Source organism: Oryctolagus cuniculus, chromosome 4, assembly GCF_051225735.1.
Source record: "Oryctolagus cuniculus isolate XC-2025 breed Fujian yellow rabbit chromosome 4, ASM5122573v1, whole genome shotgun sequence".
Lineage (NCBI taxonomy): Eukaryota > Metazoa > Chordata > Mammalia > Lagomorpha > Leporidae > Oryctolagus > Oryctolagus cuniculus.
This window is the reverse complement of record NC_142870.1, coordinates 112,221,081-112,237,390: the sequence shown is the minus strand read 5'-3', so window position 1 is coordinate 112,237,390 and position 16,310 is coordinate 112,221,081. Positions and strand designations below refer to the sequence as shown.

The window sequence follows — 16,310 nt, the reverse complement described above, 5'->3', positions numbered from 1 at the left end:
ATTACTGACATCAGAATAACCTGAGAAAACGAAACACAATTCAGATTCCAGACCCTTCGTTAATCCTCCTAAGAATCTTTAGAGAAGGTGCATGTTTAACACTCACCAGATCTAATTATGATAGCCAGTTAGCTTTAAGAATGACTAAACAGTGTGTTATTTTATGTGAAAGTTTTCTTAATTTGCCAAATATATGTTTTTCATTATTCTTCACTGATTTTTTAACCTCAATTATATCCAGAAGAAAATGTGTTATACTTGATGAAAAGTTTCAAATATTTGAGCCCATGAAAAACAGTGCTTATTTTTGGCCAGCGCCACGGCTCACTAGGCTAATCCTCCGCCTTGCGGCGCTGGCACACCAGGTTCTAGTCCCGGTCAGGGTGCCGGATTCTGTCCCGGTTGCCACTCTTCCAGGCCAGCTCTCTGCTGTGGCCAGGGAATGCAGTGGAGGATGGCCCAAGTGCTTGGGCCCTGCACCCCATGGTAGACCAGGAGAAGCACCTGGCTCCTGCCATCGGATCAGTGTAGTGCGCCAGTCGCAGTGCGCCGGCCGCGGCGGCCATTGGAGGGTGAACCAACGGCAAAAGGAAGACCTTTCTCTCTGTCTCTCTCTCACTGTCCACTCTGCCTGTCAAAAAAAAAAAATAGTGCTTATTTTTGTATTTGGACAATTTTAGACATGGAAAGTGTTTTTTTTTTTTTTTTTAAAGTTCATTCTTTTTGGTGTGTGGAGCATGCATTTACTGATACGATTTCATTTTAAAGCAATGATTTTATTAACCAAGAATGCCCAAAAGAATGGCAACAAGGGGAGCATCTGGCATAGGGCCCAGGCATCATTAGTGCTAAAGGGCTCTATGGGTGCTGCCAATGGGCCAAGCTGGTGAGCGGTTCTGCTCTGAATGCTCAGATTTGTTGAGAGATAATGTCTTTCCCTGCATGTTTGTCAGGTTGCAGAACAGCTGGCAAAATTACACATCCAGGAATTAGAGTCCTATCAACTAGAGGTCAAGGCCTCCTATTATTACCACTCATTTCTCCTAGTTTCCTTCTTTCTCTCATTAATCATTGCCCCATAGTCTTAATTTTGTCTGCCTAAATTTGCTCTCTGTCATATCTACTCTGGATTATTGCAAACACACTTTAACTTGTCTCCTACTCTTCATTCTCTTTCCTCTACCTGCTATCAGAATGCCTTTGTAAAACCAAGTCTGTTTTCTTTTTTTGCTTAAAATCTTTGGGTGAATGTGTTCTCATTGACTCAGGGTCAAGGCAAAATCTGCACCATCCCAGTGATGCTTCTCTTTGACTTCAGTCAATCACATGTAGTTTCCAGCCATGTTCCCTCATGTTGACAGCAATTCATAGAGCCATTTGTGAACTTCTACCCCTCCAATTCTTCCTCCTAGGCCAGAGGTAGGCAATGCAACAAATCAAATTCTTTAAAGTGTTACCTTTTCTGTCAAGCCGTTTAATGGTCAAAAATATAATATTTTCTCCCCCAACATCTGCCAATAGGATCCCAAATTATGTGACTGTCATTGAGAACATACACATCACCTTGATCTCAAGTTTTCAGTTTAGCCTTGGGGCCTTTGCCTTAAGAAAGCCCTCTGATCTTCATGTGAGTTGGTGGAATCTTACAACAACATTTTTAGCACTGGGTGGAAGCGGTGGGTTTCCTAGACACCTGGATAGTCAAACACTTCCCTATGTCTAGGCTTACTTAATCAGAACATTAACCATGAAACACCACTTTCCACGTATCAGTTGGGGAAAAATTAATCATAGGAGATCAAAAAAAAGCCCTTTAATCATGTGTTATAGAGATAGGAGATGGGAAAAAGACCTTCATATTGCTTCCTTTTCTGCAATTCTTATTCCAGGGTAAGATTTGCCTGTGTTGGGAGTCCAGGACACTTATGATATCCAATTGGAAGACATGGGAACTTTAATATTCTTTCTCCTCCTTGCTAAAGATATACCTAAAATTAACTCTGAGATGCAAGTCAATAATTCTGTTTACTTCCTAACATTTCTCATTTAAAAAAAAAAAAAACAGCTGTCCATAGAGGCTTAATTGCTTGCTCTTCAACAAAGTTTCTCAGATGCTTTAGGGCAAATATTCTCTTTATCAGCAATAAAAATCCTTCTATTTGGATATTTAATTTAAAAATTAGATGGTAAGCATGGGGGCTTCATGTGTCTCTAAGAGACAGACAGGCCCATTGCAGATTGGTTTGAAAGTGATTGTCAAACAGGGTCATCAAGGACTGCTTTTCCTCACCTCCCTCCCACCTGCTCCCTCTCTCCCTTTTGAGTTCTCTTACTTTATTCACTTTCTTTCTCCTACACCATTTTCCTTTTCTTTTTTCCTCTCTCACACTTTTTTTTTAAAGCTCTGTTTCTATCTTTTATTGTACAATACCATGGGCCAGGGGTCACACAATTTAGTATTCAGAGGGACACAACAGTACACGATTAGCCCTGAGGTTTGGGATTAAATTGGCAATTTTAGAGGAAAGGAAAACATTGGGACCTTCCATTTGATTGCATATTTATCCTTTCAAGGCCCCAGGATATATAGATGAAGACCTGTAGGTCACATGCTGTGACTATGACATGCAGATTGAGTTAGAAAGTCTGTGGAAGCCAGGAAGGAAAATAAGAGCATTTATTAACGGTCATGTAGTTCATGACATGCAATCTGGCATTTGTCTTGAAGTCTGTATCAAGGTACTGCTAAAGTATTCTGAGCAATGGAATAAGAGGATCACATTATTAAAATAAAGGGTTATTAGCAATCACAGGGAAATAGATGGATAGTGGAAAGGGGATGCAACACTCCTAGACAGTGATAGAACTACCGACCTCTTCAGTGGATGTTGGAAGTCGAGAGAACAGATAAGGGTTTAGTTTACTAAATACAATGTGAGAGAATGGCATAGAGGATGAAGGTATGGGCGCTACTAGCAGACACAGAGCATGGGGGAGTGGGGCTGGGCTGGAGGGAGAGTCACAAAGCATTCAGTTTTGAACAAGGTCAGTTTAAGTCTTTCAGTGGACACACACACACACACACGGAAGATGGGTTTGAAACTCAGAGAACAGATCAATATGGAAGTTGTAGCTCAGGAAGTTGTCAGTCTTAGAAATAATGGTTGAACCCAAGGAAGTATAGGTAATCACTGGAGGATAGAATGAAGACTGAAAGTGTAAAGCAGAAAGCCCACCATCTTGGCAAATGCTGGTACTTAACAGAATGAAGATGGAAACTAAGAACACTAAGATTAAAGGCCAGTGAGGTAGAACAAGGGGCTAAAGCAACTGATTCCATAGGAACTGGGTTAGAAAAAGGGCTTCAAGAAATAATAAATAAAAGCCAGCAGCAAAATTGTAGAGAATCCAAGCAATAAAGGGACTAGCAGATGTTCTGCATGTAGAACCCAGGTGGTCCCTGCTGAACTTAGTGAGGGTGTGAATGGCATGGTAGCATGGGGTGGGGAGGGAGAGTCACAGGTGTGGGCTGAGGGCAGGAAGGATGAGCACTGAGAAGCTCCTGGCAGAAACCACTGAGGTTTGGGCTCTAATGTGCAACACTGGTAACTGCTACGCTGAAGGCAGAGAAGCTGTGTGTCGGGGTCTCTGCGTGTGTGTGTGTGTGTACATGTGTGTGCTTTGCTTTGGGCCCCTTCTGTGGAAGCCTGAGAGCTGGAGCTGACAGGAACAAGGATGTGTCAGGGCTGCACTGCCACAAGAACAGACCCAAGAGTTGTGCACTCTTGCTGGTCAGAGCCCACCCTGAGGTGCCTTCCAGAGCCGGCTAAAGGGACCTTGAATGCCTTCAACAGCCAGCTCTCCATTCTCCACCTTTATAACTCCACCTCAATACTGTAGAGGGAGGGGTACACATCTTCCCTCCATCTCTGTTCACCTCACTGTCTTATTCATGCCAAACACTTCAGAATAAAGGCAATAATGAAAGAAAGCAAAAAAAAAAAAGCCTAGAAAACATGGAAATATTCAGAGGATACAGGTTTGGCTTTGACAGCCTCAGTGTCTCTCAATTTGGAGTGGATATACTCCATGCAGATGACCAGAAAATTCTGGGTTTAAGGACATAAGGGCACAGATGAAGACAGAAGCTGTGTTAATTCACATCGCATTTTTTTTTTTAAAAAAACATTTATTTATTTATTGCAGATGTAGTTAGAGAGAGATAGAGAGACACAGAGAGAGGTCTTTCACCCGCTGGTTCACTCCCCAAATGGCCTCAATAGCCAGAGCTGCGCCAATCCGAGGCCAGGAGCTAGGAGCTTCTTCTGGGTCTCCCATGCAGGTGCGGGGGCCCAAGCACTTAGACCATCTTCTACTGCTTTCCATAGGCTATAGCAGAGAGCTGGATGGTAAGAGAAGCAGCTAGGACTTGAACCAGAGCCCATATGGGATGCTGGTGCCTCAGGCAATGGCTTCACCTACTACGCCACAGCGCCAGCCTCTCAGATCACATTTTAAAGACAGTCCAGGTTTCTGCAGGGAGAGACGGCATGCACACCTTTTTTGAAAATTGGTTTTGAGAGGCAAAGACACACTGCTTCACTCCCCATATGCCTGCAGCAACCATGGCTGAGCTGGAGCTGGAGCTGGAGCAGGGCTGGAACCAGGAGCCAGGAACACAATCCAGGTCTCCCATGTGGGTGCAGAACACAATCTCTTGAGCCATCACTACTATATCCTAAGGTTTGCATTGACAGGAAGCTAGATGGGAATCAAACCCAAGAATTGCAATGTGAGACATGGGCATCTTTACCATTAGGCTGAAATCTGTTCCAGTGGTACACGTTTTGAGGAAAAGAATTAGGGTATTGGGGAAGAAGACAGAACCCTGTCTCGGGGTAATGAGAGGTTACTGAAGGGTTTGCAAGGTTAGCTTGCAATGGTGAAAGTGAGTTTGTAGTGCTACTATTTGTTTTTCTTCAGTGATTACAGCTGGCACATCAAAAAGTGAAAAGCAAATACCTAAATAAATGTATAACTGAAACAATTTCCAAATAGAAAGTACAGGGACAAGTTCATAAAAAATCCACCCTAAAGAATTCCCAGCAAGAGTTGGTATGGAGGGTATCTAGAATTCCGTGGACTGAAAGGCAGAATACTAGTAGCTGCCAAGGCAAAACACCTCTGTTTTGTAAAAGTTATTGTGGCTGGTGTGGCCTGGGAGAAATCCTAGCTATATTTCTAGTAAGGCAGCTTGCAGTCACATTAGCATTTTTGGCAACCACATCACACTGTTGGTTTCTATTGAGCTTATAGTCAAATAAAATCCCTAAATCTTTTACATGTGCTGCTCTTAGACCATGTTTCCACCTCCTGTACTTGTGAAATTAATTACTGTTTTGGGCCTAAACAGTATGCCTATTAAATTTCATCTTGTTAGATTTATGCCAATATACCAGCTTTCATAGAATATTTTATAGATTCAGGTTCTCACATTTTTCCCCATAATTTTCATTAAGACAGACTTAAAAGAATTCTTTATTCACAACTAAAAGTGACAGTCTCAGCTAATGGTCCTGTTTCTGATTTTGACACCTTTATTTTATCTAAAAGGAGCTTTATTCAAGTTCTCCCTGACATCCTGGTTTGCCAAACTAACTTGGTTAGGATGTTTTTGCCTGTTGGGGTGGAATGCTAAAAAATAACCTGGAATCAACAATGAGGACATTTGTTGGTGCATGGAGGTAGGGACAGCTCTGGGCGAGGTTCAGTTACAGCTGTGCCTGTTTGTAGCCTGGCTCTACCTCTCCCATGTGTTGTCCTCAGAGCAACTTGCCTTGTGGCTGTAAGACAGCTGCTGATAGCCCTGAGGGTAACATAGTTCCTTGTGTGGAACCAGAGGGAGAAAAAGTATAAATGGAAGATTATTCTCTGTGTGACTAGGACCACCTTCCCTATCACCTAAAGTGACCAATAATCCTGATTAGCTTGGGAATGAGGAATTTTCTGGAACATTGGATTTTCAGTGCTAAAATTGAGAAAGTCTTGGGCAAGCACAGGAGACTGATCACCCTAGGACTTACACCCAGATCATGAACCATTACCATCCAATGCTTTTTGGCTTAACCCAAGTTTCCTGGCAAAGCAATGAGTGCTCACAATTAGTCTGGACAAGTTTCTGCTTTCCCAGGAACATTAGCAAGGAGATGGATTGGAAGTGGAGCAGCCGGGACTCAAACCAGAACCTATATGGGATGCTGACACTGCAGGCTGGGGCTTTAACCAGCTGCGCCACAGCGTCTGCCTCTGGCCTTGTTTCTGAAGGGTGGCTTGGGCCTGTCTATAACAGATTCACTTGGAGGCAGGCTCCTGAGCCCCTAGATATCCTGAAGCAGCCTCTCTGGACATGGAAGCTGGAAATCAGTTTTTATCAAGCACTCCAGAGCTGGTACTTGCAGAATCACATCCCTGTCTTAGACTAAAGAATATGCACCCTGCAGCTGGAGCTGGCCGCTGACTTGTCCTCCACAGGGTAGAGAGGGCTGGGGAGGATGTTGGCGAGTCCCACACCTGCACACAGGCATGCCAGTCATGTCATCCTGCTGCTCAGCATAGAGGGAAGTTTGTAGGGGATGGTTTGTTGTGGAGAAATCACCCCGTATTGCAGTGAAGCCCAGGACTACTTGGCCTCGGTTCTCAATACTCATGAAGCATGCTTGAGAGCCATCCTGGCTTTTCCTCCCAGGAATCAGTACAAGTAGCTGACTTGTAGAATCTATGATCTCCTTTGTTTAAAACCATTTTTCAGGTCAAAGTAATGTTTCCTCATATTCACTCTTTAGGAAAGCACCATAGATTTGAATTTAAGAGCATGAACTTGGGTCAATCAAACCCAATGAAAACTCTGAGCCTCTCATTCGCATGTACTGATTTTGCATCTATTCCTTAACTCTCAAAGACATGTCATCCACAAAATAGACTAATTGTAGAACCCACTCATCTCTTTTTTTTTTTTTTTACTTTTTGACAGGCAGAGTGGACAGTGAGAGAGAGAGACAGAGAGAAAGGTCTTCCTTTGCTGTTGGTTCACCCTCCAATGGCCGCCGCGGCCGGTGTGCTGCGGTCGGCGCACCGCGCTGATCCGATGGCAGAAGCCAGGAGCCAGGTGCTTTTTTTCCTGGTCTCCCATGGGGTGCAGGGCCCAAGCACCTGGGCCATCCTCCACTGCACTCCCTGGCCACAGCAGAGAGCTGGCCTGGAAGAGGGGCAACCGGGACAGAATCCGGCGCCCCAACCGGGACTAGAACCCGGTGTGCCGGCGCCGCTAGGCGGAGGATTAGCCTAGTGAGCCGCGGCGCCGGCCCTCATCTGACTCTTGAGAAAGAGTTAATGAGATACTGGTGGAATTTTAGCACAGTGTCCCTCTCATTAAGCAGTCAGTAAATTTTGATCATTCATATTCTTTCTCTTCATTCATTCATTGTTTGAGATACTCTAAGTAGAGTAGGACTAGGTACAGTATTTCCCCTAAAGAACAGTCCTGTTGTCAGGGAGCCCAGAATATTGGCATTAAACTTGGGACGAAACTGGAAGAGACTTATGAGTATAAACATGATAACAGGACAGGAGAAAAGGAATGATCAATTGGAGGAATAACTTGTATTAAAGACTGACTAGCAGTCTTTTAGATGATTCTGGGAGAAGACAGAGAGAGACAGGCGTTCCAGACAAAGACTATAAGAGGAATATTAATAGAAGCATGAGAACATGGCAGAGCAGGGCTCCTGCCTGAGTGCGAGTGTCTGAAAGGCTGGAATGTGTGGGTAGAGTCAGGAGCAGTGGCGAGAAGTAGACAAGGGCCTGAGTCAGCACTAAGGGCCTTGAGGAGTTTTACTTTCTGTTTAGAGACTGGATAGAGTTTAAAGCAGATGAGCTAGCTGGGTGATCACACTAAATCATTTCATAATGACCAATCTGGGAACAGTGTGGGGTGGTGAATTGGAAGGTGGGGAGGCAGGGAAATTTGCTGAGGCTGCAGCGGAACGCCCAGTGAGAGGCGATGTTGAGAACAGAAAGCAAGGGATAGCAAGAAGGGCTGTGTGATAGATACCAGGGCAGGGCTAGGGATGGGTTAGGTGTAGGGTGAGGCAGGAGGAGGATTCCTAGGTTTCTGTCCTGATGGATCTCCTGATAAGAACAAAGGGACTGGCACTGGTGATGGACATATTCAATCTGAGCTTGCTGGGAGATAGAAGGGGCATACACACAGGTGACCGGCTCCTCAAGTCTGTATTACAGAGGACAGGTAATTTTGGGGAAGTTAGCAGCAAATAGCCCTCTGCTGTTAGTATATGTGGCGACAGAAATGGCCCGAGGCAATGCCTCAGCAGTGTGTATAGACCAGAATAAGGAGGAAAACCCCCAGGGACAACGAAACTCTACACTGCTCATTGCCAGTGGTCAGTGATGTCATCATCGCATTTTTCCAGGGTCCAGCCCAGAACTGAATATTGAAGCTGGCCTAATGGTTAAAGCTGCCGCCTGCAGCGCCAGAACCCCATGTGGGTGCTGGTTTGAGGTCCAGCTGTACCACTTCTGATCCAGCTCCCTGCTAATGCACCTGGGAAAGCAGTGGAAGATGCAGTGGAAGGTCTCTCTCTGTCTCTGCCTCTCTGTAACTTCACCTTTCAAATAAATAAATCTAAAAAAATACAAAAAACGACTGAGTATATTTTAAAAAAAGTATTGAATGCATTTAAACTTTGCTTTCTCACTCTCCTATTTCCACTGTATTTTGATATTCTTTCTCATCCTTTGTAACTGAGATTTTTCTTTCAGTTTTATTTTTTAGAGGCTGAATCTATAATGTTCCAAGTTTGTAAATTATATTTTGAGAAGCTCTGTTTGCTAAGTAAATTTTCCTAATTATTTTGGAATTAGTCATAACGCCTTTCTCATGTTCTTGTCTAAAACTCAAACAATTCCAAATGAAAAAGTTTATAAAATATGTAAAACAAAATGGCACGTAACTTCTGAGAGAGAAGTGGAGGACATAAAAGCTAGACAGAGCTGAAAAGGAAAGGGCAAGAGGGGAAAAACCTTCCTGCAAAATATATGCCTAAAGAACATTCTTAAGGGTGAGAAATGGACGTGTTTGCCTAGGCTGCTTTCGTATTCAAACGAGCCACAGCAAAATTCTTCTTTTCCCCAGCAGTTGGAGACAGCCTGGGAAAGACTATGGGGTGGAGGTGGGAGGAACTCAAGTATTTGCACATATGACGAAAATGTGAGAATCTGACGGAAGAGTCGAGAAGACCTCTGCCAGCTGCAAACAAGAAACCCTGGCTCTGTGGACGGAAAAATCCTGTTAACGCCCGGGATGAAAAGAAGTCCAGCTGATGGCCGCCACCTAGTGGCAAATGCGGACTTTGCAGGAAATAAAAAGGGTTACAATAGGATTTCTGAACTTGAGAGGTGCCTTACCAGAATTATTACAGGCCGCGCCGAGGAGCCAACATGGCGGCGCGCAGCGGGAACAGAGGGGCGGCGGCTGAGTCGCGGGGATCCGCGCTGGCGGACGGCTGAGGGTGGCCGGGCGGGACCGGGAAGGCTGAACGGGGGCGGACAGCGCCTGGGACAGGGCCTGCGGGGCGAGGCCGCCCGGGAGTCGCCAGTCGCCGCCTCCCTCAGCGCCTCAGCGGCCCACGTCCTCCGCGCCCTCAGCGCCTCAGCCGCCCGCGGACTCCGCGCCTTCAGGACCTGAGCCGCCCACGTCCCCCGCGCCCTCAGCGTCTCAGCCGCCCGCGTCCTCCGCGTCCCCCGCATCCCCCGCGCCCTCGCCGCCCGCGTCCCCAAGGACCCGTGAGATTGAAGCTGGGTCCCCGCCCGGCCCTGCTGACGTCACGCGGCGGCGTGCGGGCCCCGCCCCTGCCGGCGTCACGGCGCACGCCGCGAGGATGCCATAGGAGGCGGTGCAGGTGCGCGAGGTCTGCGTCGCGTCGTGGTCCACGCAGGAGCCATGAGCGGCCCGGGAAACCTGATGGACTTCTTGGACGAGCCGTTCCCCGACGTGGGGACCTACGAGGACTTCCACACCATCGACTGGCTGCGGGAGAAGTCGCGGGACACCGACCGGCACAGGAAGATCACCAGCAGGAGCAGGGAGTCCGTGTGGGAGTTCGTCAAGAGCTTGCTGGACGCCTGGTCGGGGTGGGCGGTGATGCTGCTCATCGGGCTGCTGGCAGGCACCCTGGCCGGGGTCATCGACCTGGCCGTGGACTGGATGACCGACCTGAAGGAGGGCGTGTGCCTGTCCGCCTTCTGGTACAGCCACGAGCAGTGCTGCTGGACGTCCAACGAGACCACGTTCGAGGACCGCGACAGGTGCCCGCAGTGGCAGACGTGGTCGGAGCTGCTGGTGAACCGGTCGGAGGGGGCCAGCGCCTACGTCCTCAACTACCTGATGTACATCCTGTGGGCGCTGCTCTTTGCCTTCCTGGCCGTGTCCCTGGTGCGCGTCTTCGCGCCCTACGCCTGCGGCTCCGGGATCCCGGAGATCAAGACCATCCTGAGCGGCTTCATCATCCGGGGCTACCTGGGCAAGTGGACGCTGCTCATCAAGACGGTCACCCTGGTGCTGGTGGTGTCGTCCGGGCTCAGCCTGGGCAAGGAGGGGCCGCTGGTGCACGTGGCCTGCTGCTGCGGGAACCTCTTCAGCGGCCTCTTCTCCAAGTACAGCCGCAACGAGGGCAAGAGGCGGGAGGTGCTGTCGGCCGCCGCCGCCGCGGGCGTCTCCGTGGCCTTCGGGGCCCCGATCGGGGGTGTGCTGTTCAGCCTGGAGGAGGTCAGCTACTACTTCCCCCTGAAGACGCTGTGGAGGTCCTTCTTCGCGGCCCTGGTGGCGGCCTTCACGCTGCGGTCCATCAACCCCTTCGGCAACAGCCGGCTGGTGCTGTTCTACGTGGAGTACCACACGCCCTGGTACATGGCCGAGCTGCTCCCCTTCATCCTGCTGGGCGTCTTCGGGGGCCTGTGGGGGGCGCTGTTCATCCGCGGCAACATCGCCTGGTGCCGGAGGCGCAAGACCACCCGGCTGGGCCGGTACCCGGTGCTGGAGGTGCTGGCGGTCACGGCCGTCACGGCCGTCGCCGCCTACCCGAACCCCTACACGCGGCGCAGCACCAGCGAGCTCATCTCCGAGCTGTTCAATGACTGCGGCGCCCTGGCGTCCTCCCAGCTCTGCGACTACGTCAGCGACCCCAACATGACCCGGCCGCTGGACGACATCCCCGACCGGCCGGCCGGGCGCGGGGTCTACACCGCCATGTGGCAGCTGGCCCTGGCGCTGGTCTTCAAGGTCGTCATCACCGTCTTCACCTTCGGCATGAAGATCCCCTCGGGCCTCTTCATCCCCAGCATGGCCGTGGGCGCCATGGCGGGCAGGATGGTGGGCGTGGGCGTGGAGCAGCTGGCCTACCATCACCACGACTGGATCGTCTTCAGGAACTGGTGCCGGCCCGGCGCCGACTGCGTCACGCCCGGACTCTACGCCATGGTGGGCGCCGCGGCGTGCCTAGGCGGCGTGACCAGGATGACCGTGTCCCTGGTGGTCATCATGTTCGAGCTGACCGGCGGCCTGGAGTACATCGTGCCCCTGATGGCGGCGGCCGTGACCAGCAAGTGGGTGGCCGACGCCTTCGGGAAGGAGGGCATCTACGAGGCGCACATCCACCTGAACGGGTACCCGTTCCTGGACGTCAAGGACGAGTTCACGCACCGCACGCTGGCCACGGACGTCATGCGGCCCCGGCGCGGGGAGCCGCCGCTGTCGGTGCTCACCCAGGACGGCATGACCGTGGAGGACGTGGAGGCGCTCATCAAGGACACCGACTACAACGGCTTCCCGGTGGTGGTGTCCCGGGACTCCGAGCGCCTCATCGGCTTCGCCCAGAGGAGGGAGCTCATCCTGGCCATCAAGAATGCCCGGCAGCGGCAGGACGGCGTGGTGAGCAGCTCCGTCACGTACTTCACGGAGGAGCCCCCGGAGCTGCCGGCCAACAGCCCGCAGCCCCTGAAGCTGCGGCGCATCGTGAACCTCAGCCCCTTCACCGTCACGGACCACACGCCCATGGAGACCGTGGTGGACATCTTCCGCAAGCTGGGGCTGCGGCAGTGCCTGGTGACGCGCAGCGGGAGGCTCCTTGGCATCATCACCAAGAAGGACGTGCTGAGACACATGGCCCAGATGGCCAACCAGGACCCCGAATCCATCATGTTTAACTAGCAGCCAGGGGGCCTCAGTGCTGTGGGGCTCGTGGGTGGGTGTCCAGGCTATGGTTTGTGTGCAGACGTAGGACACAAATGCCCATCAGGAAACTTGACGCTGTCTCCTCCAGGCTGATGTCTGTAACCTCGGAGCACAGGGAAGCTTCGAGCGCAAAGGCCAAAGAGGGGGTATCGGCTGGTCGTCCGTGTCATCCCTGCCGGGGCTTCATTGGCTCGTTGCTGTTCCTTGTGTGTGGAACTGGCAGGAAGCTGGGGTCAGGAGCCAGAGGTGGGAATTGAACTCGGATACTCCAGTGTGGATGATGGTTGATGACTCAGCGGTCATGTGATAATGATGAGTCGGCAGAAATGTCCTGAGGACTGACCAGGTATGATGACTCCTCAGGTACGTCATAGTGATGACTCGCCAGAAATTTCACAGTGACTCACCAGGTACATAACAGTGATGACTCCACAGGTATGTGATAATGATGTGTCAGCAGAAATTATTGAGGACTACCATGTACATCAAAACGATGACTCATCAGGTGTGTCATAGTGATGACAAACCAGAAATTTCACAGTGACTCACCAGGTACATAATAGTGATGACAAAGCAGGTATGTGATAGTGATGAGTCTGCAGAAATTTCCTGGGGACTCATCAGGTGTGTCATAGTGATGACTCAACAGAAATTTCACAGTGACTTACCAGGTACATAGTAGTGATGACTCAGCAGGTATGTGATAATGATGAGTCAGCAGAAATTTCCTGGGGACTGATCAGGTACGTCATAGTGTTGACTCAGCAGAAATTTCACACTGACTCACTGCCTGGCCAAACACCACCCCCTTTGGTTTTCCAATAGAATGAAATTCACAGTCTTGTTCCTAGCACCGAAGTATTGAGTGACAAACCCTTCTGTCAGTGTTGTTATTGGGGTTTCCATGGGACATTTGCAACTGAAACTGGATTCTTCTGGACTTGAATCCCTAAAAAAGACAAAGACACTGCATGGTAGTTCTCCTCTTCTCTGCGTGTGGCTCCCCTCAGAGCTGGCCTGTCATGGGAAAACACGGTTCTGTCATAGCCTGTCTCTTATATGTCATCCCAGCACCCTGCTAGCCGAAACAAGGTTCTTCCGAAGGGAACACAAAGCAACGGTGCCGCAGCCAAGGGTCACGGAATCTGCGGACGACTTCCCATTTCGTGCCGCTGAGGCCATGGAGAAGAACGAGGGGACGGGTGGCCTTGGGCGGGGATCACCCAGGGGAACTTGGGAGCTGTGCGTGTGTTCTGAATGCTGGCTATCATGTCTACGGCCATACCACCCTGAACGCGCCCGATCTTGTCTGAATGCTGGCTGTCAGACAGTTGTAGGGCTTTCTGGATATTTCCTAGTCAGTTTTTAACGTTAAAAAAAAAAAAATCCTATAAATAGTGGAGGAGGAGTTCTTCTGTGAGGCACATCACCGATTTCTTTTTCTCTCTATCCCTAAGGAAATGGGTTGGCCCAATAAAGGGCATCTTGAAAATGAAAAAAAAAAAAAAAAAGAATCATTGTGAATTTTAGTCACTCTTTTAAGGGACATTCACGGAAGAGCTGCTGTGTGCCAGTCACATTAATAAGTACAGGGCATGCGTTAGTGGTTGTTTGTAGTTGAAACCACAAACCCAGATGTCTACGAATTTTAACTTTATTAATTTTCTCTGACATAGTAAAGTATACATACTGATGGTATGGGAAACAGTGCATGGTGTATGGGAACTATCTGTACCATTGTCTCAATTTTTCTGTGTATCTAAAACTTCTAAAAGTTGTTTATCATTTAAAAAATAAATAAATGGGAAGCAAACATATAAAAAAGGAAAAGTGTTCCTTGGTTTAGAGTACTAGAGTTCATCTGACGGACATTGCAGACATATTCGATCAACAAACTAGATCATTCTAGTCGAATGGATCACAAACAGCTTGTATGAAATCCCAGATGAGTGAAATGTAATTAAAAAATATGAAAATTTGGAAGAGCAAGAGGCATGTTGCTTGGTGATAGAGGAGAGATCTGTAATCATTTTATGCAAGACGGGGACATTCAACTAGATTTTGAGAAATGGTAGAGCTTGCCTCTCTTAATTTAATTTCCCAGGGGGCAAATTGTATTAACTGTACAGAAAGAATGGTAATATGGGCTGATTTCTCACACTACTACTAGATTACAGTAAGTAGACATTTGAGTTCAGTGAAGCCCTAAACAAGAATCCTCCTTAAATCTTGTTCAAGCTGGTGTGTTTTCTTAATCTGTCTTTCTTATTGAGATTTATATATCCTGAAGATGAGGAGACATAGAGTCCATAGGCTTCTTAAATGTGAACACTACAGTTGCTGGCACTGTATGCAACTGTAAGTATTATTTTCTCTAGACCTTTATTTACATTGTTTGGAATATTGTTTTCATTTTCCTTGGGCAATGAGATGAAATCGCACCTACAAGTGAGATTTCCGTGTCACATAATAGGTGTGTGTTTAACTTGATATCAAACTGCCAAACTGTTTTCCAATGTGCTCATGTATTTTGACATTCTCACTAGAAAAGTATGAGGGTTTCAGTTGCTCCACGTCTTTGCCCACCTGGAATGTCACGATTTTACTTTAGAAAGCTTATTGTATGGCAATTCCTCATTGCAATTTTATTTTGATTTTCAAGATAAATAATGGTGTTGAGAATTGCTCCATGTGCTAATTGGCATGTATGTATTTTCCCTATTCAAGTGATTTTTTATACTCTTTGCCCAGTTTTAGAATTGGTTTCATCCATTAATAAATTATAACTTTCAAATTATGTTTTGAATACAAGTTCCTTAGTAGGTATGTTTCTTCATATATTTTCTCAAGTACAGTGACTTGATTTTCCATTTTTCACCATTAATTTTATTGTTAACCTATGAAGGAATAACCTATGATGGAATATTGGTAACAACTATTTATTTAGCATTGGCATTGTATGAGATATTATGAGTAACCTCTAGGGGGCTGACACTGTGGTATAGTGGATAAAGCTGCTGCCTGCAGCGCCAGTATCCCATTTGGGCGCCGGTTCAAGTCCCCGTTGCTCCACATCCAATCCAGCTCTCTGCTATGGCCTGGGAAAGCAATAGAATATGGCCTAAGTCCTTGGGCCTCTGCAACCAATGGGAGACCCAGAAGAAGCTCCTGGCTCCTGACTTTGGATTGGCACAGCTCTGGCCGTTATGGGCAATTGGGGAGTGCTTATTCCTTGTCTCACATGCAGTGCAGGGGCCCAAGCACCTGGGCCATCCTCCACTGCCCTTCTGGGCCAGGGCAGAGAGCTGGACTGGAAGAGAAGCTACCAGGACTAGAACCACTGCCCATATGGGATGCTGCTCTTCAGGCCAGGTCTTTAACCTGCTGCGCCACAGCATTGGCCCCATTACAGCAATTTTTAAAAGAGACTGTTTTATCCACAGATTTTGGTATCTTTTAGTGGCAAGAGCAGGGGAAATGAGTGTCCTTGAATGCCCATGAATGCCAGGAGACAATTGTACTGTAAAATTAGTATTATTTTTCTTTTTTCCTTTCCTTAATTTAAAAAAGTATGAATTTTGTGTATGCATATGTATTTAGTGCTACAAAATTTTATCACATATCTACATTCATGTAGGTTCCTGTATCTGCTGCCATGTAAGAAACATTTCCATCATCACAAAGTTTTCTCATGTTGCCTTTTGACAATCACATCCACCTGGTTCCCTCTGTTCTCACATATAACACCTGACAGCCACTTAAAGTTTATCATGTAAAAATTTCATACTAATGAAGCCATACAATATGTAAGTTTTGAAGACTGACTTAGCATAATTAGATATGAATATTATATGTATCAATACTTGATTCCTTTCGACTGTTGAATAGTGTCCCATGAAATGGATTGCTGCAGTTCCTTTAACCATTTGCCCATTGAAATATATTTGGGTTCTGATGCTGTGGCTTAGCGGGTATAGTTGGCGCCTACAATACTGGCATCCCA

The 16,310-nt window shown here is 47.8% G+C and overlaps 1 protein-coding gene across 1 annotated transcript; it reads left to right on the top strand.

The window, feature by feature from the left end:
- The first annotated feature begins 9,483 nt into the window (after window positions 1-9,483).
- On the top strand, window positions 9,484-15,118 carry LOC100356209 (H(+)/Cl(-) exchange transporter 4). Its single transcript, XM_070073190.2, has one exon. The coding sequence runs from the start codon at window positions 10,019-10,021 to the stop codon at window positions 12,281-12,283; it is 2,265 nt and encodes a 754-aa protein (XP_069929291.1). The 5' UTR covers window positions 9,484-10,018; the 3' UTR covers window positions 12,284-15,118.
- The last annotated feature ends 1,192 nt before the right edge of the window (window positions 15,119-16,310 follow it).